The sequence below is a fragment of the Mizuhopecten yessoensis genome, unplaced genomic scaffold, assembly GCF_002113885.1.
Source record: "Mizuhopecten yessoensis strain PY_sf001 unplaced genomic scaffold, ASM211388v2 scaffold7953, whole genome shotgun sequence".
NCBI lineage: Eukaryota > Metazoa > Mollusca > Bivalvia > Pectinida > Pectinidae > Mizuhopecten > Mizuhopecten yessoensis.
Window position 1 is genome coordinate 314313 of NW_018407305.1, and position 23775 is coordinate 338087.

Consider the following 23775-nt stretch of genomic DNA (forward strand, 5'->3'; position numbering starts at 1 on the left):
CGTCCTACCCAAAGGTAGGTACCAGAAGCGAGATGTATCGTCCTACCCAAAGGTAGGTACCAGAAGCGAGATGTACCGTCATACACAAAGGTAGGTACCAGAAGCGAGATGTATCGTCCTACCCAAAGGTAGGTACCAGAAGCGAGATGTATCGTCCAACAAAGGTAGGTACCAGCAGACTTTGATTCCTTCTCTGTAAGGAAAAGGAGATCATTTTTAAACTGATTTTTCTGGATTAAAATTATCATTGTTCAGATAATTTACACAGCCATACTTTTGCAAACGTTGAACTAAGAATATAAGTAGAACATGATTTATACATTAGAAGCAGAGACATTAATGGTGTATATAGGGCTTTTTCTTGATGGATAGTTATATGGCCACACAAACACAATGTGACATTGAATTGACACACCCGAACTTACACCGTTAAGATAACGTTGCATTACTATTTGCTCAACAAAAGGTCGACTGTTCGAATTACCAATCTTTTAATCAAGTGTCATAATATACTTTAATTGGCTATGCTTTAGGTGAAGTTTTAATTGGGGAGCCATATTATGTAATCTATGCGACTGAATTATTTAATGTGGAACGAGGTCTAATCTTACTACTTAGTGTTGAGTGAGGTGCCAGGCGACGTAGGTTTCCTTCTTTGATCTTCAAAATGAACGAGTAAGAGGATTTTATTAAGAAATAAAAAGGCGCTGGTATAATTGGAAATGGCGTCGGCAAATTTGAGACGCATTCAACACAAAGCAGAACACAAGAATATTAGAAAAAAATATCATATTTGTAATCAATGGAACACAATTTGAATGACTTGATTACCTAGATCTTGACACGTTACACCAACTTTGTATGTCGTAGTTATAGAGAACATACCATCCGCTGATCAAATCAAATAAATGTTAATCGCAATAATAATAAAATACAACATTTATAATTTGCAAAATTACTCCAAAGCGCTTTACAACATATGGATAATATAATTAGTTATATATCATGAAGAGAATGACTTACAGTCACCATTATACATTAAGCGAGAGGATGATCATCTCAATGTGCATATAAACTAATGAATTAAGGGTGTATGAATATGACGTCTGTGCAAAGAGTCTAAAATGCCGACGTGAAAAGGCGGGTCTTTTTATCCTTCTTTAATTTGGCCAGTGTATTTGACTCTAGTAGCAGATGGTAAGCTTTTTCACAATACAGTTCGCTCTACCCTTCAGTACTAGGGAATCAGTAATTCTTCCAATCTATTCGAGACAGTAGAGAGTTTACCCTTCGGTACTAGATAAACAAAACATTACCCTTTTCTGATTTCTGAATAAGCATTCTTAAATAGATCATTCCTTTTTGTATTGCTAGTAATTAAGAATAATACTGCCCATTAATACTAGAAATTTGAAAGTTCTTCTTTTTAATACTAGATAGTTAAAGGTAGCGTCATTCTATCTTAGGTAATGAAACTATTCCCCTTTAATCCTTGTAAGTCTACAGCGCTTCCATTCTTATAAAGAGATAAACCTATAGATGGTTTATTGAAAAATCGATGCTGAGAAGTTGCTGTCACTATTGATGTAGTGCAGAACAAACAAAGATGGCTATCGTGTCCATTAGCTTGAACTGTAGTACAATTAGTGAAACTGCCGTGTTGTCATTAGTGTCAATACAATATGTATACCATCACGCTGTCATTAAACTAGGGTCTGTTGTAAAAATAGGTACAACATCTTATGCCTGAGTGGGTCTGGTGTGCTTTAAAGATCCCCGTTCCACTGCCATAATCTTTTACAAAGTGTGTGAACCTGCATTTCCCCCCTACATTACTGCAGCTTTGCGAAATCATTTCTGAAGAGAACATCATACGTTGCGGGACTTGAATGAGAAATAATAAAGATAAACAAAATATTATCAACAATAGTGTTCTGAGTGTATATCAGCGGAATTAGACTGAGATTCCGACCAAATACTATCGCTCTCGTCGATAGCGCTACCTGGTCAACGGAAAAGATCTTGCCCAAATGTGCTACCGCTATTACCAAACGGAAGTTAAGGGGAGATTACTGTATATGGGACAACGAACAGTGGAGTGGAACATGGATCTTTAAATAAATTTATATATCGCTGTGCTGTCGTCTAGATTCAAATGGATTGAAATCAACATGAGCTAAAACCTTGCTGTCGTGAGTCTCAATGCGAAAGGGGTCATGTCTATTTAGGTGAAGACGCTACTTCCGATATGTAAAGTTACAGAAGGCGTTATACCCAGATACAGAGTACTTAGTGATTTAACATAATTCAAAATATGTTATTCCTGTGCTGCTAGGGTTGATTTAGATATGTATATATTGAACTAATCAGCATACATTTTGAATTTTCTCAGTACACACTTTCCCAAGAGACAGTGGATTACCTCAAACAGCCAACCTTTGACATTTGGCATTGGGAGCCGAATGAGGTATGTAGTTCTCAATGATGTCTACATGTATTGTCACTACTTACTGTAAATATACACATGTTCAATGATGTCTACATGTATTATCACTACTAACTGTAAATATACACATGTTCAATGATGTCTACATGTTTTGTCACTACTAACTGTAAATATATACATGTTCAATGATGTCTACATGTATTGTCACTACTAACTGTAAATATACACATGTTCAATGATGTCTACATGTATTATCACTAATAACTGTAAATATACACATGTTCAAAGCAAAGCGTTATCGTGCTTCGTCATGTTATCAAAAAACTTATTTCAATTCAGTACAAATCTTATATCACAGGAAATTGAGCTATTTGCGTAATGAGAGTCTATTGTTTTTAAGAAAAAAAAAGCTGGATGCAAAATTCCTGATTGTAAAAAGCACGAGTCAACCGTACTTCCGTTACAAGTCTAGAACGTATTCGAGTATGTTTCGAAAACGTATTTCCGGCAATAAAACATATAACTGCTTAATTCGACATTATGTTTAGTTTTTAGTATGTTTAAAATATTAAGACTCCCTTTCAATACAAATCCTGCAAGTGTTCGTATTAACAAACAGGATACAGACTTACCTGTTAAAAGTGCATGCTGCTACTCCTTTTAAATAGAAAAACATACATACACTCGTTTCGATGAAATATCATGCAGGTTCTCTAATCAAATGACAGACAAATGTATCTCTCAAATTAAAAAAAAAAAAAAAAAAAAAAAATTGCTGAATCAGACACTCATTGCTTTCGAACGTTTTAAAACCTTCAGCTGAAACGTTGTCCTCAATTTAAATATATTGTTAGAGCGTTTCTTCTTCAACATTTTAATATTTTTTTCAATTTCAATTAAGCTTTTAAAGTTGTATTTTTTTCCCGTTTTAAAATTTAAAAAAACTGGGATATAAAAAGGATATATATATAGTGTTAATATGATAAAACATGTATCCGTACAGTTGGAATTATATTGCTACGCGTATTCGTGAATATGTCAGTTAATTATTTTGCCTTTTTTCCTATCGATCGTATCAGATCTTAATTAATTGGCAATATATTGTGTTCCGTTCTGTTTGTCTTAGTTGCTGATTCATTAACGTAAACACAGTCTAATTCCCTGTATGTACTCTCTGTGTTCCAAGCATCGATATTGTAATTGCATTCTATATGAGTGGAAATTGAAGTTCAAAATCAGGAAACACGTCAGCTTAATACCACGGAAATTGAAACCAAAGCAGCCTAGAATAGAAGGCTGGTTCTTTGATGAATTATTGGTAAATACTGGCAAGGATTAAAACATGCCGCATAAAGGACAAATCAAGAGTATGTAAGAATCAGGTCATCGTTTGATCGTGATATTTAAATGGACTGTCTCCAGTGTTTGTGTTTACCTACTGTGAATGTGCCTATTGTATGCGTCATTCCCCAAAGCGAAATCCAAGAACGTAGGATGCGGTGCTCATTCAATTAATCAGCGGTATACCAGGGAATTGAATTGTCTATAAGGAGGAAATTACCTGTTTAATCTACAAACATCTATGGAAATACAAATAAAACACATTTAAGAGCATTCGGTTCAGGTTATAATCCTTTAATGTTACACGGGATTAATCACGGGTCTGAACTCAGTAAAGTTTACTGTTAAAATAAACAATGTAAAAACTTTTGAGATGTATCAATGTTTCTAAACGTTTTTCAGTGATACAGAATTCTAATAAACGAACTTTTCGTAATCTTTGGAGAGATTTAAAAAAAAAAAAAAACGAAATTATTCAAAAAACGTTTTTTTTAAAATAAAAACAATAATTTAAAATAAAATAAATAATAATGCTAATAATCCATCATGGTCACATCCTATATTGAAATATTGAAGAACTTCAGTTAGAAAACCCTGGCTTATTAATCTTCATTGGCATACAACTAACCAGAAAATACTATCTGGAATATCACTGGTTATAGAGAAGTAAATTCTCTGTTTTTATACTTAAAACTGTCCCTCCTCCTGAATGGACTACCATACAGCCAGAATGCTAGATGTGTACTGAGTTTTATGAATGTGACACGTTATGGTAAGATTATATATTTTACTCGTACATTCATAATATTGTTTACAGATGCTAAGCCTCCTTGAACACATGTACCATGAGTTGGGATTGGTGACAGAATTCAATATTAATCCGATCACGCTGAAACGTTGGCTGGTAAGTTGTATGTTAAAGTTAGCAAATTGGTTATGCATTCTTCATTTCAACCTTTATTGATATTGCATTTTTTTTCCTCAGAATGAAATTTAATTTAAGATAAAACCGTAACGAATTTACATGAATACTGGTCACCGTTACACATGACCGACTGTCACAATGTAGTCATGTTTATTGAAATAACTTTGTGAAAAACTGTAACAATTACATCAGTGTAATTATAAATGTTGTATACTGACAAATGTAAACGTTTAGTTTTTCAGCCCTCAGTTATCCGTTATGAGGGCGAAGCTGTCATATCGAATTTAAATACATAGTGATGCCAATACAGCTATAACATTGTTTACGGCGAGGTTTATTATCAGTAAATAGTGAATCTAGGACTAGATCACGTGATATCGTGACCAGGTAAACACAGGTTGATGGCATAACGAACACTGGGTGAATATGAGTGTTATCAGTGAATGGTAAATTAATGACATAATATAGAAATATAGTCACTACGTATATAGTTTTTAAGGACATGGGTAACACTGGGTGAATATGAGTGTTATCAGTGAATGGTAAATTAATGACATAATATAAAAATATAGTCACTACATATATAGTTTTTAAGGACATGGGTAACACTGGGTGAATATGAGTGTTATCAGTGAAAGGTAAATCAATGACATAATATAGAAATATAGTCACTACGTATATAGTTTTTAAGGACATGGGTAACACTGGGTGAATATGAGTGTTATCAGTGAATGGTTAATGAATGACATAATATAGAAATATAGTCACTACGTATATAGTTTTTGAGGACATCGGTAACACTGAGTAAATATGAGGTTTATAAGTGAATGGTAAATGTATGACATGACATAGTAATACAGTGACTAGGTGTATAGTTATTAGGGGACATGGGTAACACTGGGTGAATATGAGGTTTATAAGTGAATGGTAAATGTATGACATGATAGAGTAATACAGTGACTAGGTGTATAGTTATTAGGGACATGGGTAACACTGTGTGAATATGAGGTTGAAAAGTGAATGGTAAATGTATGACATGATATAGTAATACAGTGACTAGGTGTATAGTTATTAGGGACATGGGTAACACTGGGTGAATATGAGGTTTATAAGTGAATGGTAAATGTAAGACATGATATAGTAATACAGTGACTAGGTGTATAGTTATTAGGGACATGGGTAACACTGGGTAAATATGAGGTTTATAAGTGAATGGTAAATGTATGACATGATATAGAAACATAATGACTATTGTGTATCTTTTTGAGGGCATTAATGATACTGAGTAAATACAAGTTTTATTAGTAAAGAGTAATTGTAGGACTAGATAAAGTGATATTGTGACCAGGTAAATAGTAAAATTGAGGGCTTGGGTAACACTGGTTTAATATGAGGTTTATAAGTGTAACTGTTAAGGTTTATATACAAAGCGAACATATTAAGACTATTGGAAGCTCGGAAGCTTATAATTAAGGAAACATATTTCAACTGCAGTGCATTAGTCTGTATTAAAGGAAATGATCAGAATTAAATTTGGTATAATGTATATATTAACCGTCGATTGACTCAAGAAAACCATTCAAAGTCAGATTACAAGTAATTAGCAGATGCGGCTCCTATCTCTGGAATAAAACCACATGAATTCAAGAGTAAAAACGTAAATAGAATATTGATCAACACCTAGTTGTGATGACCATCGTCAGACTAATACCGTGTGAAGAAAATGTGTCAATAGAAAAGATTTTTTATTATTGAAATCAAAATTTAACAAATTGATATTCTATGATTTAAAATGATCATAACTTATTTCTGAAAAATCGACTATATATCAATAACACTTAATCGTCTGTATCATCTTTTCATCTGTTCTGAGTGCATTATATCGAATAAAATTCCTTTACAATCAAAGCTAATCCTATCTTACAACCAATTGCACCGTACCTGGGAGTGCAGTCAGCGTGATGCTCGTAATCAGACGTTTTATCACGCCGCCCTATTCCTAGAAGTGGTGTACAGTGTACAACGATTGAAGACCATTTTCTTTGTCGTTTAATTATCAGACAGGTACAAAGCATAGTCCGCCGACCCTTACGTACTCACGCACTATGTAATGGCGTCACGCAACGTGTTTATATTATGTGTACCATGTCGTATCGGCGTTGTATTTTTTGTATAGTTTTTGTCTGATAACTTACTATTACATCTTATAGTGACTTCTTTCTGTTCTCTAACGGTCAATGTTTAGGAGTTTACAGGGGCTGCCTTATCAGGCGCTAAGTTCTAGGCATATGTCACCTGGCTAATATCTCCCTATGTGTGTATGCCTGCGTGTGTGCGTGAAATGTATTGTGTTATGAATCATGTTACGTAATACATTGGCTCCGCCTACATGTTACAGAACGCTGTTTTTGATATTGACTCACACACACTGCTAATTGATTTGTTTTCAAATATTGTACTGATGTTCTTTTTACACTTTATAGTTATTGAAATGAGCAAATGTCGCAATTTTTTTTTATTTTTTTTTGCGTACCGTTAGGATCAACACAATCCGACCTTAATCTACTCACTCATCATACAATTAAACTCAAAATTTGATTGTCTTTTAATATGGAAATGATGCATTAGAGGACAAAAATAACAAAAAATAACAAGTATACATGTGCGTGTTGTATACATGAAATGCAATTGCAATTTAATTCGATTCAAACATTTCTTGTTCGGTTTAATTTGATGTATTTAGTTACTTTTTGTTGTTAATTAGAAATTAAGACATATGTACAAATCTGAGAAATAACAAATGACATAAATTACATTATAACATGTTAATAATAGAATAATTCGATATGCTTTATTGCAACTAATTTCCAAAGCTGGACATGAAATAAGTCAACTTAAAAACAAATCGAATTTGTATTACTGAAATTGGAAATTTATAGAAGCATATTGTTGATCCTAGAAGTTAAGATAATTGTTATTCTGGGAGGCGATTTGAAGACAAAAATGTAATCATATTTGTGTTTCAATCAATTTAAATCGTTATTAAACACATACTGTCACATGTCCAGAAAATATGTTTTATAACGGTACAGCATATATCGTGCAGTTTTCAATATCAATGCTGCGTATTTCCTGATGTGAAGCCAAACAAAATGTCTTTGTTCTCATTAATGAATATAGTTGTGAGATCAAACTACACCCGGCAACGATTTACAAACATTATATTGACCGTAACTCCAGGCTTAATTGCAACAGATTGCATACGCAAATAAAGATGGCATTCGGAACGTTCAGTTATTTCGACAATCAGTCAAACTAATGTCACTCTGTTCTACAGCTCTGTGTGCAGGAAAATTACCGGAACAATCCTTTCCATAACTTCCGGCACTGCTTCTGTGTGACACAGATGATGTACGGAATGATTCAGCTGTGCAAGCTCTGGGAGAAGATGTCACGTGAGGACCTCGGCGTACTGCTCACCTCCTGCATCTGTCACGACCTTGATCATCCAGGCTACAACAACACGTAATACTACTTCCGTTTTTGTACGGGATTGTGTAATACTACTTCCGTTTTTGTTGGGGATTGTGCGCTATCTCATTTGTTCTTGTTTCTCCTACTGTATATCGTTTAGACCTTAGCTTGTATAGGATCCTTGGAATTTAGGCTTTATCAGTTGATTTTGGTAATTGGCTCTTCTTTCAATGTTTACATCTCAATTTGTACGAAACATGATTAAATATAGGATATACGTATATTTTTCAAAGATAATACTAAAACAGTATTTTGATGTGTAATATTATTTAGATGTAAGGTTTGGGATTAATTGAATATGTTCTTGGTTTTTATGTCTTTTCAATATCATATTCTATTTTTGTAATGTTTGTAGTTAATATTATATTGATATTAATACATATCTATTATAGAGCTTCAACAGTATACATCTATGTTTGGTATGCGCCTAAAATTTGGAAATTCTAGAGCGTGCACATGTTTGCGTTGGCAATGGTTTTAGGATATATATCAAAGCTAAAAACGGTTTCCACAGCCCCAAAATGTTCACTTTTACAGTAAATAAAGTCATGCTTTTAACACCATTCTATTATGTAATGATTACTATCATTAGTTAATTTTCATATTATTTTCATTTAAATTTCTCCATTTGTTGACGCTGATGTGATTTTGTATATTTGCAGTTGTACTTATATTTAAGATAAACTTTGTATATTTGCTGTTGTACTTATATCTAAGATAAACTTTGTATATTTGCTGTTGTACTTATATCTAAGATAAACTTTGTTGAAGTATCATCAGAGAAATACTGTTTCATTCTTAAGTCCTTTTTGGCCAGACTTCGTCGTATATAGATTTGTATATTTTTTGAGTTTATTCTCTTTTGTTGTTTAGGGATTCTAACATGCTGGTTTGAGTACCATCGGAAGAACACTGATTTATTCTAGGTGTAACTAAACACATGTGGTATAACAGTTATGTTTATTGTATGTTGGAATAATTCAACCAATATACAAGTCGTTGAAGAAACTAGTTTTTGATAGTCTGAATAACACAGCCTTGTTTAAGTAACCCTGTGTTTTGTCTGCAGCTATCAGATCAACGCGCGGACGGAACTGGCTATCCGATACAATGATATTTCTCCCTTGGAAAACCACCACTGTGCAGTTGCATTCAAAATACTCTCCAACCCAGAATGCAATATCTTTTCAAATACAGATAAAGAAGTCTACAAACGGATACGCGCTGTAAGTATTGATGTAATTTGTTCTATCAAATACAAAAACATAAACTAATCAGAAAGAAATATATTACAGTAACTGAAACAATTTGTTTGTTATTATGTTCGCCAAACCAGCGTTCCTATAGATTCCCTTTATGCTTGCAATACTGATGTGACAAGTTTTGTTCATATTATGTTCTTTATAGTGGAGCGACAACAAAGCATAGCTCTGGTTTTTTACGTTCGTCATACTGACAAGTTAATGATTTGTATTAGTTAAAACATATATCTGAAGAAGTATTGAAGCGTCTACCATTGTTTTTATATAACTTGTTTCATTATTTTCAATAAGACTAATAAGCTTGGAAATATATTGTGTATGCTTTAAAACTTCGATATTATGTTTCATAACATACTTGTTCATTTACATAAATCCTTCCATTTTGGATATTCATAAATTCGCTGACATCTTTAAGACTAAAAGTATCATTTTTTAATAATATTTTGCTAATAGTTTATTCAACCATCAGATACCATGTGTCTCAAAGTCCTGATGATGTGACAGAAGAGTGGGGCATTTTATGTGAATTATGGCTGTGGTATAAAGATTGTCGAGCATTGATAGTATTACTCGAAGTGATCCCTCCATTACATGAAAGTGTTCCTCTAGACATCACGCGCTGGAGACCAAACATGCGCAAAATCTAAAATAGAAACCACCTCTCGTACGTTGAATATCGATGATATGGAAAATCACAAATAAGGATTTAACATTATTTGAATTGATGTAATAAATGTCTATTTCAAATCGTCCTATACAGTCAATATGATTTCCACATAAGACATAACATCACTTCATTACACATAAGATCACTTAATACATGAGCGCGAACTAATCCCAGAAATTTTAAATAAGTTTCTCCCGTTGTACTTATTTTTGATTATCTGTCCATCTCTTCTGATATGTTTTAACTCCCGAGGGTGTGTCAAATAGCAGGTGGAAAAAAACCCAATACAGCATGACGTCACAACCAGCTGTAGACTGGAGATGCCAATAAATCTGGATAAAACAGATTACGAATACTTGTCTTTTCAAATAAAGAATTGAAAGGAAGCGATAAAAAAGAATTATTCCCACCTTGAGGGTATGCTACGGCCTCGAAAGTCTCAAAATAGACCCTTGAATAGAAACCGTCGGCTTAAAGTAAGCTTCAGGTTTGACAAGCAAAAAGGATCACCTTTCTGGTTAAGATTCATTTGTCATAGGCTCATTATAAGTGATATCAATTAGTTGTGGAAACAGGCAGAGCACTATGGGTGTACTCGGAATTACATTCATAATGCAGTTTTAGATATACAATATGGACATTTTTCCCCTAACGGCGAGATCTGTACTCAGCGAAATATCCGCTTTTTTGAAGTAGAGTCAATATTCGCCTCGTTTTTAATTCTCCATGTTTGTAAATTTCTCCCATTACTGAGCGGAAAGTCCGGGGTTCGTACGTCCCCAGCAAAGCCATGCTTCATTTTTCGTTTCTGCTTTATAATGCATACTGTGTATACATGTTTTTTTAATTGTGAGCGTTGTAAGTGTGTGCTGAACCAAATTAAGCAATAGTGTATATATTTCTTGTAGAATTGTATTTTAAACAATCTACTACAGTGTCGGAGGATCTTCCCAAAATGGCTCGATTTAATCGTGGTTTTTATTAACAATAAAAATATTTGATATCGATCTATGCTGGCAGATGCATAAGTGATATGTTTGTCCACATATCAAATTGAAACACACAAGACTTTCTTCCTTATGGCTATGACTATATTAATAAAAGTCAGTGCAATGACGTGTCGGAACGATTAAAGACATACAGAACGTTTTAGCCTCGGGCTATGAATATATCAATAAAAGCAAGTGAAATGGCGCGTGGTGTGCGTTTATATATATACTTAATTTTCTACCCTCAGGCTATGACTATGCTGTTATTAGCCAAGGAAATGACGCATCGGAGCGTTAATAAATATACTGAACTATGGCTTTCCGGCTATGAATATAATAATACACATTGAAATGGCGCATCTCGGGCGCTTATATATCTACATATACATAACTTTCTACAATCAGCCTATGACTGTGTCCATACTAGCAAATGAAATTGCGCGTCGTGGGCGATTATAAACATGCCCAACTATCTATCTTCAAGCAAGTATGTTGATAAGAACCAAAGGATTGACGCGTTTGGGGCGATCATAAATATACAGAAATTCTACCCTCGGGCTATTAATATAATAACACCCATTGAAATGGTGCGTCGGGTCGATTTTGTATGTACATAATATTTGCAAACAGACTATGACAGTGTTGAAACAAGCCAACGAAATGACGCGTCGGGGTGATCATATATATATCTACATAACTTTTTACAGTCAGGCTATGACAGTGTTGAAACAAGCCAACGAAATGACGCGTTGGGGGCGATTTTATATATATCTACATAACATTTTACAATCATGCTATGATAGTGTTGATACTAGCCAACGAAATGATGCGTCGCGGGCGATTATATATATATCTACATAACATTTTACAATCAGGCTATGACAGTGATGAAACTAGCCAACGAAAGGAAGCGTCGGGGGTTATTATATATCTATCTACATATCCTTTTACGATCTGGCTATGACAGTATTGAAACTAGCCAACGAAATGACGCGTCTGGGGTGATTATATATATATCTACATAACATTTTACAATCATGCTATGAAAGTGTTGATACTAGCCAACGAAATGACGCGTCGCGGGCGATTATATATATATCTACATAACATTTTACAATCAGGCTATGACAGTGATGAAACTAGCCAACGAAAGGAAGCGTCGGGGATTATTATATATATATCTACATATCCTTTTACGATCTGGCTATGACAGTATTGAAACTAGCCAACGAAATGACGCGTCGGGGATGATTATATATCTACATATCCTGTTACGATCTGGCTATGACAGTGTTGATAGAAGCCAATAGATGGCACGTTGGGGGTGATTATATATATATCTACATAACATTTTACGATCATGCTATGACAGTATACTAGCCAACGAAATGACACGTCGGGGGCGATTATATAGAAACAGCTTTCTACCCTCAGGCTGTTAGCATGTTGTAATGACGCATTGGGGCCAATTATAATTAAACAGAACTTTTCACCCTCAGGCAATGACAATGTTGATACTAGCCAGTGACATGGCTCGTCATGGGGAAATTATGGAATGTTTCAAGGCTAAGATAGAGCTAGGCTTTGACTTCAACGATAAAGAGCAGATGGAAACGGTAACTCCCGAGATGCTCCGTGTCACATATTATATTTATTTGTATTGGTACCAAACCTTGGGAACACTCATTGATTTCTACGAAAAACCCAGACGCATAATAGCGAACGTCACTTTATCATGATACAAAAATGGCACATAATTTTGAATTTTTTAAAAATAATATTACTTTTCGACAAAACATTTTCCCCTACGATTCTATGAGTGTACGTTTATCCTCTCAGGAGTCTAGGTGTTTTTTTAATATTTAGATCAATGTGTGCAACCTGGTTTGGAATTGTCCAGACGTCTGTTTGTCGAACGACCTTCGTGCTGTTATTAAAGATGTTTGTTAGTGGTTTTTTATTGGTAAAACTCCGTTATCTCGAATTGTATATGGATGCAGACCCTTTGCACTGAACTCTGTTCATGCGTGGTAATGTATTGGAAATCATATTCTATTTTATAAATTCCATATTCGAGAAAAAGGAGTTTTCAGTAAATAATGTTTGCATTGCATATCTGTTTACATCGTATCCGTCCAAATGGTCGTTACATCCATATTCACTTATAGTAAACTCAAATAACGAAATTAGAATACCTGTATTTATGAACACATCATTCGTCTCTAAAGTGTTTGGTTAAACAGTTCATGAATTATGAGCCTTTTATAGTTCACGGACACCACTTTGGACGGAATAGTTGGATGGCGTATCTTAATATGCATTTCTTGTATGTACTCATGTATGTACTCATGTATGTACTCATGTTGTCTTATCAAGGGGATGCTGGTTCTCATACTCGCAACAGACATGGCCAAACACAAGGATATCGTGGAAAAACTCAAGTCAATTATTCCCATCATTAATTACAACGATCCTGACCATGTTCAGGCGGTAAAATACATAAATTTGAATCCCTTTAACCAATCATTTTTTAGCCTTTTAAGTTTGAATGTAGTTAAAAAGTCATCATTTTATTTTTTATTTTTTATTCGTATTTTTTTATTTTTAAACTTAACCTATCCTATTTTTATCAGTTTGGTTAACCACGACACCTTTTATCAAGAAACAATTTTCTGTGTCATATTGTTTTTTCATTCTACAGACAAAGACTTATTGTGTGTGACTGAAATGTTTGTACGTAGAATTATTTGTGTTTGCAATGATGCAGCAATATAGATTTGATATTTTGTGGAAATGTGCGCGCACACGCATGTTTTCGCGCTAATTCAATGAATGCAAATCTAACATGAATAAAATATTCCACATCACGAATATTTTTATTTTCATAATATAGTTCCTCCTTGAATTTATTATCTCGTTTACTTCTAACGTTTTATCTTATCCGCATGGTCTGTTCTACTAGTAGTTTCTGAGGCTGTTCTGAGTATTGTGTTTGTCTATTGTATCATTTTTCTTTTAAATTGTTGAAGCAAAAACAAATGAAAAAGATACTGCATGACAACAGCATGACAACAACGTATACAAAGTGCAGTTAAATTTTTTAAATTAAATTTATAGAATATTACATGCAATATGCTATTTTTTATTAGAAAATTACGAGTATCTGTTTCATTCGTTCTTGCATCAACAATTCAAAAGTATATAGAAACATGTAAATGTAATCAAAAGAATGACATGTATCTGTAACAATATTCATGGAATATGACAAGGAGCGAGGTTGTTATGACCTCATAAATGCTGAAAGTTACATAACATTCAACGTAATTTATCCTTACCATGACTGCAATAATGTTAAATGTTTACAACCAAGTAATCAATAATGTTCGAAGGGCACAAACCGCGAGGTCCGTTAAAAAATACAGGTGCTGTTATGATAAAATATATTTTCATTTAGAAACATATACACCTGTCAATCAGTTTAAACAACAAATCAAAAACAATGTTATATGTCTGAAATGACACGTGACAAGATTGTTGAGTAATGTTAGAAAAATGTCTAAAACTGATTTGTAAAGAATTCATATCCTTAAGTTCACAGTATAAGAGGTAGGTAACCAGAAGCAAGTATTTTTTAATCATATTTATCAATTAGTAACGTAACATTATAAATAGGAAAGCTAACATAATCGAACTGTTCAATATCAAAACCATGATTAAACTGTGCTGCTCATCTCATGTTGTGTTCTGGGTTATCTAGCTGAAGATGGTGTTTATCAAGTGTTGCGATATCTCTAATGAGGTGCGCCCTATGGAGGTATCTGACCCGTGGGTAGACTGTCTGCTCGAGGAGTATTTCAATCAGGTGAGTAAAGCTGTAGGCGTACTATGGGAGTAAAAAGCTATCTTTCCTGTTTTAGGGTTAGGGATAGAGTAAGGGTTAGGGTTAGGGTTAGGGATTTCCCAATTTGTCAATGGTCTCTTTGTAAATCTTTCCTTTGTCCATTTTTTGCCTCAATTTTATCAATTTTGAGTTTGAATTGTGGTTCGGAGGACTTTCGTTATTCTCTTGTTGTTTGTGTATATATAGATTGTTCTGTGTCACTGTTATCAAATTTAATGTTATTCTTATTTCAGTCTGACAGGGAGAAAATGGAGGGATTGCCCGTAGCTCCTTTCATGGACAGAGAAAAAGTGACAAAACCTACGGCACAGATAGGGTTCATCAAGTTTGTTCTCATACCAATGTTTGAGACGGTAGCTCAGGTAAGTTTGATCACAGATAGGGTTCACCAAGTTTGTTCCCATACCAATGTTTGAGACGGTAGCTCATGTAAGTTTGATCACAGATAGGTATCATCAAGTTTGTTCTCATACCAATGTTTGAAACGGTAGCTCAGGTAAGTTTGATCACAGATAGCGTTCATCAAGTTTGTTCTCATACCAATGTTTGAAACGGTAGCTCAGGTAAGTTTGATCACAGATAGGGTTCATCAAGTTTGTTCTCATACCTATGTTTGAGACGGTAGCTCAGGTAAGTTTGATTACAGATAAGGTTCATCAAGTTTGTTCTCATACCATCAGGTTAGTTTGATCACTGATTTAATTTAAATGCAAATGTATAGTATGAACTACTCTGGTATTATTTTAATATTTATAAACTTTAAACCATTCTGATAAGATTCTCTTAACCTGTAGTTCCATTTATAGTACCAACTACTCAAATAATGGTAACTGGACTCCTTATTTGTTAACCTTTTCTGACTTCCTTAACTTATTTGAAGTAAGGTAACATCCCTTGGCAACATTCGGTTCCATTGCGCTTTTCGTCTCCCACGGGTCTGAAATGATCTGCTTTCAAGCAAGAATAGATTTCCCAGGTATATGTATGTATATTAAAGAAGTCACTCTACCTCGTTCAGACTACTCGTTTATGTTTATCTAATACCAATTCGCTAGTTTTCAAAATTTCAAAATTCCCTTAACATGAACAAAACAGGAGTTAGAGGAGACCTGCCTTATTCCTCTCCGTACAAGTATGGTCCGGGTGGGCGGCGAGTAGTTACTGTGTTTATAAATCTTAACCATACTGTAAAGCTACGACAGGTTTCATAAAGGGTGCAAAATAACCAGTGACTTCTACTTTCAAATAGCATGTGAATTTCAAAATACTAATGGGTTTCGTAGAAAAATACTGCAGACAGGAGGAAACACGAGCATGACATACTGAAATTGAGTCATTTTTTTTTAGAAAAGATTAAGTCAAAATGCTTAGATATGTAGTATCTGACAAGCCTTTTCATTTGTTTTTTTTTTTATTTCTCCTGCAGATATATCAATGAAGTATATATTAAGATATGCATTCACCAGGTCAATCGTACAAATGTATATACCTCCCTAGCTTGCAATAGACTTTTCTACCTCAGCCTCTTTCTTCGATATGAACTTACAATATGATCAACAATGACGATTAACTATTTTGCTGTATAATATGCATAAAAATTACGATACCTTTTCAAGTTTGAAGATTCCTTTTCTTGACAGTAGCATCCCTTTCCTGTAAATATCGTCTGCTCTCTGTTCAGTCCTGTATGGTATCACCGATTTCTCTCTATTCTTTATTCACTGTTTTTTCCCACAGCTCTTTCCAATCATTGATAGCACCATGGTGGAGCCGCTCAGAATAGCACGAGATCGGTACGAGAATATGAAGGAGGCACCAACACCTACCGTAAGAAACTTTTACGATGTTACAGCTGACTTTTCTCCGTTTGTTTATTTATTTATTTAGTTTTGATTTTAACTACTCAATTTATTCTTTTTTTTGTCGGGATGGGGAGGGAAGGGGGGAAGTCAATGTGCTTTTATTTCATGTTAACTTTGTGTGGTGTTGTTTGGGTGATAGAGGGGGGTGGGGGTGGGGGTGGGGGAGGTTACGTGTTGTCTCAGTTTCTTTGGCTTTCTATTTTCTGTTCGCATTGACTTCTGTTGGTGAGATCGGATGACGTCATTGCGTATTCACAATGAGGTACGTTCGTGCAAAGGACAAAGTATGGTTTTCTATAAGTGTTTGTTCAATATAAACATTTGTCGAACATTTCACCGGCATCAATCTATAAACATCATTTCGTGTCATATTTTGATCAAACGTCTTACACAGGTCAATGATATAAATATGTTAGGGTTCCACGAGTAGGGCCCAGGACACCGTTATTATTTATAGAAATAATGAAGGAATGACACTAATTTCCATAGAAACGGGGCTGAATGATAAAAACATCTTACAGTCTACATTCAAATTCTATTTTACATTGCTGTAGTGACAAGTAAGTGCGATCTCGGTATTGTGCTATCTTTTTCGAATTTAATTGAATGAAGTATTACTATTTATACTCGTAAAATATAGGTTTAGCATGTCTTTAAAAATTAACTGATAGTCAAGAAAATGATCATGACATCTTTAAGGGTATATAAATCTCGTATGAAGAGTGAAATACTCAAATGACTGAATTTAAAATGTGACTAAAAGTAAATATTTCAATGGATAATTATCGAATTCATAGCATAAATTGTTTTTCAAATGTGATTAAAAAGTAAAAAATTCAAATGATAACTATAAAATTCATAGCATAAGAAAAAACTATTATCGAATTTTCATCAAAGTTTAGAGTTATTGAAACATATAGCAGGCAATTCATGATTTAACCAATTAAACCGAATTTGACACTTTGTAAATCAACTCAAATGCCTACCGAAATCAAAATAATAACCGTTTGATAAGCACAGTGGATTTTCTTTTTTCAATTTTGCAGATTAAAATTCATTTAGCGTTTTTAAAAGAATTGTTCTTCTAAAAATCCTTAAAACCGATAAGGTCGGGTTCTAGATTAGAATACCTTATCTACATCCGCCTCATTACTTTGTAGACGTGTACAACCTTGTAGTTTAGACGCTGTTAGTTTAAACTCCTGCTTATTCATGGTAACTCAAATTGTCACACACAACCGTTTTAGGAATCCATTGTGAAAATTTATCGTTGAACATATCACGTTTGAAACAAACTCTGTGGCGATTTCAGTATAGTAAGCTTGGAAACCACATGAGGCCTGTTGTGTCACCCGACGCAATTACGCAAGCTCTGGTCAATATTTGAATGAATGAGTGATGTGATGTTGGCGCAACCATATATATGTAAAAATGGAATCGCTAATATGACGTCACGGAGACCCACAAAAGACTTATGCCCAGGTACTGACAAATGGACACGTGATGAGTTTGTAAACAATGGAATCTCAGAAATATCTTGTTTCTGTTCTTTGGAATATCCTAAGATGAGTGATAAAAAACGTGATATCAGTGTACTCGGTTTATTTAATATCCATCTAAATCATATAGGCGCTCATATGTTGAGTTGCGTATTCTATCGGCGCATCAGCTTTGAAGTTGTATCAATGGCTTGTGCAAACTGAGGTAATGAGTTAACTTAGCGCGGGGGAATCGTTTAGAATCCTATCCTGATAATGTTCAGATTGGGAGTTACTGATACAGCGTGTTATGAGTAGAGGCCTAACAACGAAGAATTAAAAAATAGCAAAATAGCAAATAACTGTCCTTATATTACTGATTCTTAAAATAAATGCAATGAAATGTATCTAAATTGCCGAAAGAACAAAAGGTGATAATTGCTATTAAAACTACCAAAAAATATATGCTGAGTCAGCAAAAGACAATTATATATACTCATTATTAGGGTACATTTTCCTTTTTTCAGTTTGAATTGGGTAGCCCGATATCTTGTGAATTAGAGTGATTTCTCTCTTCAATTACTTTCTCATTGTTACCCCAGAATGATCTATTTAGAAACGTTTTGAGTGAGCAAAAGGAAAACTTTTAACATCGAATATCATCGTCAAGTTTTAAATGCATGGATATGTTTCTATTATTCTTTCCGCTTTTCATATTAACGTTTTATTCCGGGTTTTTTTAATATAATAATAATGACGACTGCTAACTTTTAGACAACAGTAAAGAAGGACGACTCGTAACAGCCGTGGTTTGTTGATGTCAGACATTGGCCTGGACTAATGGCTCTCCGGACAGTTATGGACGTACTCCTGTGATGATGCGAACTGTGTTGAACATATTCCATATATATATATATATATATGCTACAAGCATCATACTATTTATGGTTCATTGTTTTTTATTCCAATACTGATTGGCTAAAATGACACTGCTAATTTATAATTTATGAAAGGGAGACAACTGGAGTACTCCGTCCACCCTTCTTGTTACATTGGGCAGTGTTGAACCTTGTGTTATTACAGTTATATACTTACATAAGCTTATGTGTGTAATAAGATTTAATAATGAAAAACGTCTTAAACCTAGACATATCAATTACATCGGAGCTCTGATAAAAGTAGGTAGACACCATCCATCAATGTCAGGACAATAACAACAGTATGATCGATAGAAACACATGTATGGATGTAGACAAAATAAATATCTAACATGCCTAACAGAATATTTAAAAAACATTCTCGACAACAGCGTCACCTATTAAAACACAGCAGAGCCAGTAACCAGGTAATGTTTCCTTGTTCATGTCTCAGACTAACACAATCATGAATTAATGTATGGTACAATGTATGGTACAATGTATGGTACAATGTATGGTACAGTGTATGGTACAATGTATGGTCCAGTGTATGGTACAGTGTATGGTACAATGTATGGTCCAGTGTATGGTACAGTGTATGGTACAATGTATGGTCCAGTGTATGGTACAATGTATGGTACAGTGTATTGTACAATGTATGGTACAATGTATGGTACAATATATGGTACAGGGTATGGTACAGTGTATGGTACAATGTATGGTCCAGTGTATGGTACAGTGTATGGTACAATGTATGGTCCAGTGTATGGTACAATGTATGGTACAGTGTATGATACAATGTATGGTACAATGTATGGTCCAATGTATGGTACAATGTATGGTACAGTGTATGGAACAATGTATGGTACAATGTATGGTTCAGTGTATGGTACAGTGTATGGTACAGTGTATGGGACAATGTATGGTACAGTGTATGGTACAATGTATGATACAATGTATGGTACAGTGTATGATACAATGTATGGTACAATGTATGGTCCAATGTATGGTACAATGTATGGTACAGTGTATGGTATAATGTATGGTACAGTGTATGGTACAGTGTATGATACAATGTATGGTACAATGTATGGTCCAATGTATGGTACAATGTATGGTACAGTGTATGGGACAATGTATGGAACAGTGTATGGTACAATGTATGATACAATGTATGGTACAATGTATTGTACAGTGTATGGTACAATGTATGGTACAGTGAATGGTACAATGTATGGTACAGTGTATGGTACACTGTATGGTACAGTGTATGGTACAGTGTAAGGTACAATGTATGGTTCAATGTATGGTACAGTGTATGGTACAATGGATGGTACAGTGTATGGTACAATGTATGATACAATGTATGGTACAATGTATGGTACAGTGTATGGTCCAATGTATGGTACAGTGTATGGTACAATGTATTGTACAGTGTATGGTACAATGTATGGTACAGTGTATTGTACAGTGTATGGGACAGTGTATGGTACAATGTATGGTACAGTGTATGGAACAATGTATGGTACAATGTATGGTTCAGTGTATGGTACAGTGTATGGTACAGTGTATGGGACAGTGTATGGTACAATGTATGGTACAGTGTATTGTACAATGTATGGTACAATGTATGGTACAATATATGGTACAGGGTATGGTACAGTGTATGGTACAGTGTATGGTACAATGTCTGATACAATGTATGGTACAAGGTATGGTACAGTGTATGGTACAAAGTATGGTACAATGTATGGTACAGAGTATGGTACAATGTATGGTACAATGTATGGTAAAGTGTATGGTACAATGTATGGTACAGTGTATTGTACAATGTATGGTACAATGTATGGTACAGTGTATGGTACAATGCACATGTGGTTCTTAACTCCATCCTAATGTAACGCAAGCGTCATTTATCAGGGTATGGCGAATCTTCGCTCCTAAACTTTAAGAAAAATTAAAGCAAATTTTAAACAGTGATTTTTTCTTAAACAGGGACATTGTTGATTTAAGAAAAAAAGAAAAATGATCACCATCAGGAATAAACAATGATAAACAATAATGAGCAATAAATCATCATGAATAATAAACAATGGAACAAATCAATAGTATTTCATATGTTCGTTGTTTCGTAAATATAAGGATAACACGATATTTCTCAATATTCATGCAGGTAAGAAAGCAAATCGGTTACATCAATATTCCATGAACTCCGCTAGCCTGTTAGGGCTTCATGTAAAATATACATGTAACCGGTTTGCGTTCATACTGGTATCAACATTGAAAAATATCGTCCAGTACATGCATTTACATTCTAAATTTTATACTTATCATTGATCTAAATATAGATATAGATATTCTTTTATATTTTCGATTAAAACTGTCTGTTTTGTCAGTGCAAAACGAGATTCCTGACGCTGACCAAAATGCGTTCACAGCAATATGAATTTCTTGTGGCAATGCTAATAGAGGCACTTGCAGTGGAATTATATACATACAAGCAAATCGAACAGATAATATATACTGCACTGTTGATTGATTAAGCATTTTGACACGGAATTGATCACGTGATGGTATGACTTTTACTTTGTTGACTTTGTATATAACCGGACACATAAGCAGCTGTGTATCATGGTGTTAGAAACAGACGGATACCAGGGCCCAGTTGTTCAAAAGATGATTAGCTTAATCACTGTGTAACGAAATATTTCATTTTCAACCTTTAATAATTTTGTGAATATATACAAGGTAAAAACTCGTAATTTTACATGCACATTTACTCTACTAAACACTTGATATCTAATCGCCCTTTGAACAGCTTGGCCCAGTAAGCTGTTAAGATTAAATATACGGTCGATTTGCTTGCAAAAGTTGTGTATTTTCAAGGTTTTTTTTCATTTACGTACATCATTATTTGTGTCTAAGTAATACTCGTTCTGGTTAGCTTGTTGACATATAACAGATATTTTCACATTTTTATAAAATTATCCTAGATACATTTACATTGGAGCTGGACGTCAATGGATGATGTAACACATGAAATTGTTTTAATTTAATAGAGAATGTAAGCGTAAAGAGCTATAAGAAACTACAATGCATGAAAAATCAAAAACAAATAAAACACGGGTATTTTAAACCGAATCGTTTAGTGTGCATTACAACCAATAAGACCGCTTATCAGTTTTGTAAATGTTTAGAAAATGATCTCATAAGTAAATGAATGCATTCATAATAACTCATATTAGTGTAAATCATACCGTGGGAAACGTTTGTCAATATTTAGAAATGATCTCGTAAGTAGATATTTATGATAACTAATACAGATGTACATTACATACCGTTGGTAAGTTTTGTTAATGTTTAGAAAATGATCTCTTAAGTAGATATTTATGATAACTAATACATATGTACATTACATAACGTTGGTAAGTTTTGTTAATGTTTAGATAATGATCTCTTAAGTAGATATTTATGATAACTAATACATATGTACATTACATAACGTTGGTAAGTTTTGTTAATGTTTAGATAATGATCTCTTAAGTAAATATTTATGATAACTAATACATATGTACATTACATAACGTTGGTAAGTTTTGTTAATGTTTAGAAAATGATCTCTTAAGTAAATATTTATTATAACTAATACAGATGTACATTACATACCGTTGGTAAGTTTTGTTAATGTTTAGATAATGATCTCTTAAGTAGATATTTATGATAACTAATACAGATGTACATTACGTACCGTTGGTAAGTTTTGTTAGTGTTTAGAAAATGATCTCTTAAGTAGATATTTATTATAACTAATACAGATGTACATTACATACCGTTGGTAAGTTTTGTTTATGTTAAGAAAATGAACTCTTAAATAAATATCCATTTTAACTAGCACTGGTGTACATTGCATACCTTATATAAGCTTTTTTCAATGTTTAGAAGAACTCTTATTTTTTTTAAATCTACCACATTTAAGTACACACGTAATGTTGTCGATTCTAGTGTTGTTAATGTGTCTATGTACGATAGGGTTATGGTTAGGGTTACGGTTAGGGGTAGGGTTAGGGTTAGGGTTAGGGAGGGGTACATCCTCAAGCTTCTATTCCGTCTTTGCGTATTTCAGAGTTATCTTCTCTTGTGAGCAGGTATTGATTGTTACGTCATTGGTTTGTGAGAGTAACGTCATCAATGTTTGAGAAAACGACGTAATTTTCTCACACAAATCAATGACGTAACAATCAATACCTGCTCACAAGAGAAGATAAATCTGCAACACGCAACGACGGAATAATACATCAGGTGTTGGCATTATTAACACTATGACGATGAGCTTCAAGACTAAGTACTATTACAGCTTTAATATCAATATCAATATTATTTTTTAAATGCTCATCAGGATGTTTCAACGTTATCGTAAATTTTCCGTTTTTTTCAAATGCTCTGCAGAATTTTT

At 34.0% G+C, this 23775-nt stretch overlaps 1 protein-coding gene across 1 annotated transcript in view; it reads left to right on the forward strand.

Annotated features, from left to right (window-relative positions):
- Positions 1–19783, forward strand: part of LOC110454622 (high affinity cGMP-specific 3',5'-cyclic phosphodiesterase 9A-like) — a 32150-nt gene extending 12367 nt beyond the window's left edge. The window contains exons 6-14 of the mRNA XM_021504239.1: positions 2393–2467; positions 4605–4691; positions 8050–8237; positions 9316–9472; positions 13541–13654; positions 14922–15026; positions 15299–15427; positions 16803–16892; positions 19180–19783. Coding sequence (XP_021359914.1) covers positions 2393–2467; positions 4605–4691; positions 8050–8237; positions 9316–9472; positions 13541–13654; positions 14922–15026; positions 15299–15427; positions 16803–16892; positions 19180–19206 — 972 coding nt within the window. The 3' untranslated portion in view covers positions 19207–19783. The remainder of the gene's footprint in view (positions 1–2392; positions 2468–4604; positions 4692–8049; positions 8238–9315; positions 9473–13540; positions 13655–14921; positions 15027–15298; positions 15428–16802; positions 16893–19179) is intronic.
- Positions 19784–23775: the final 3992 nt, after the last annotated feature.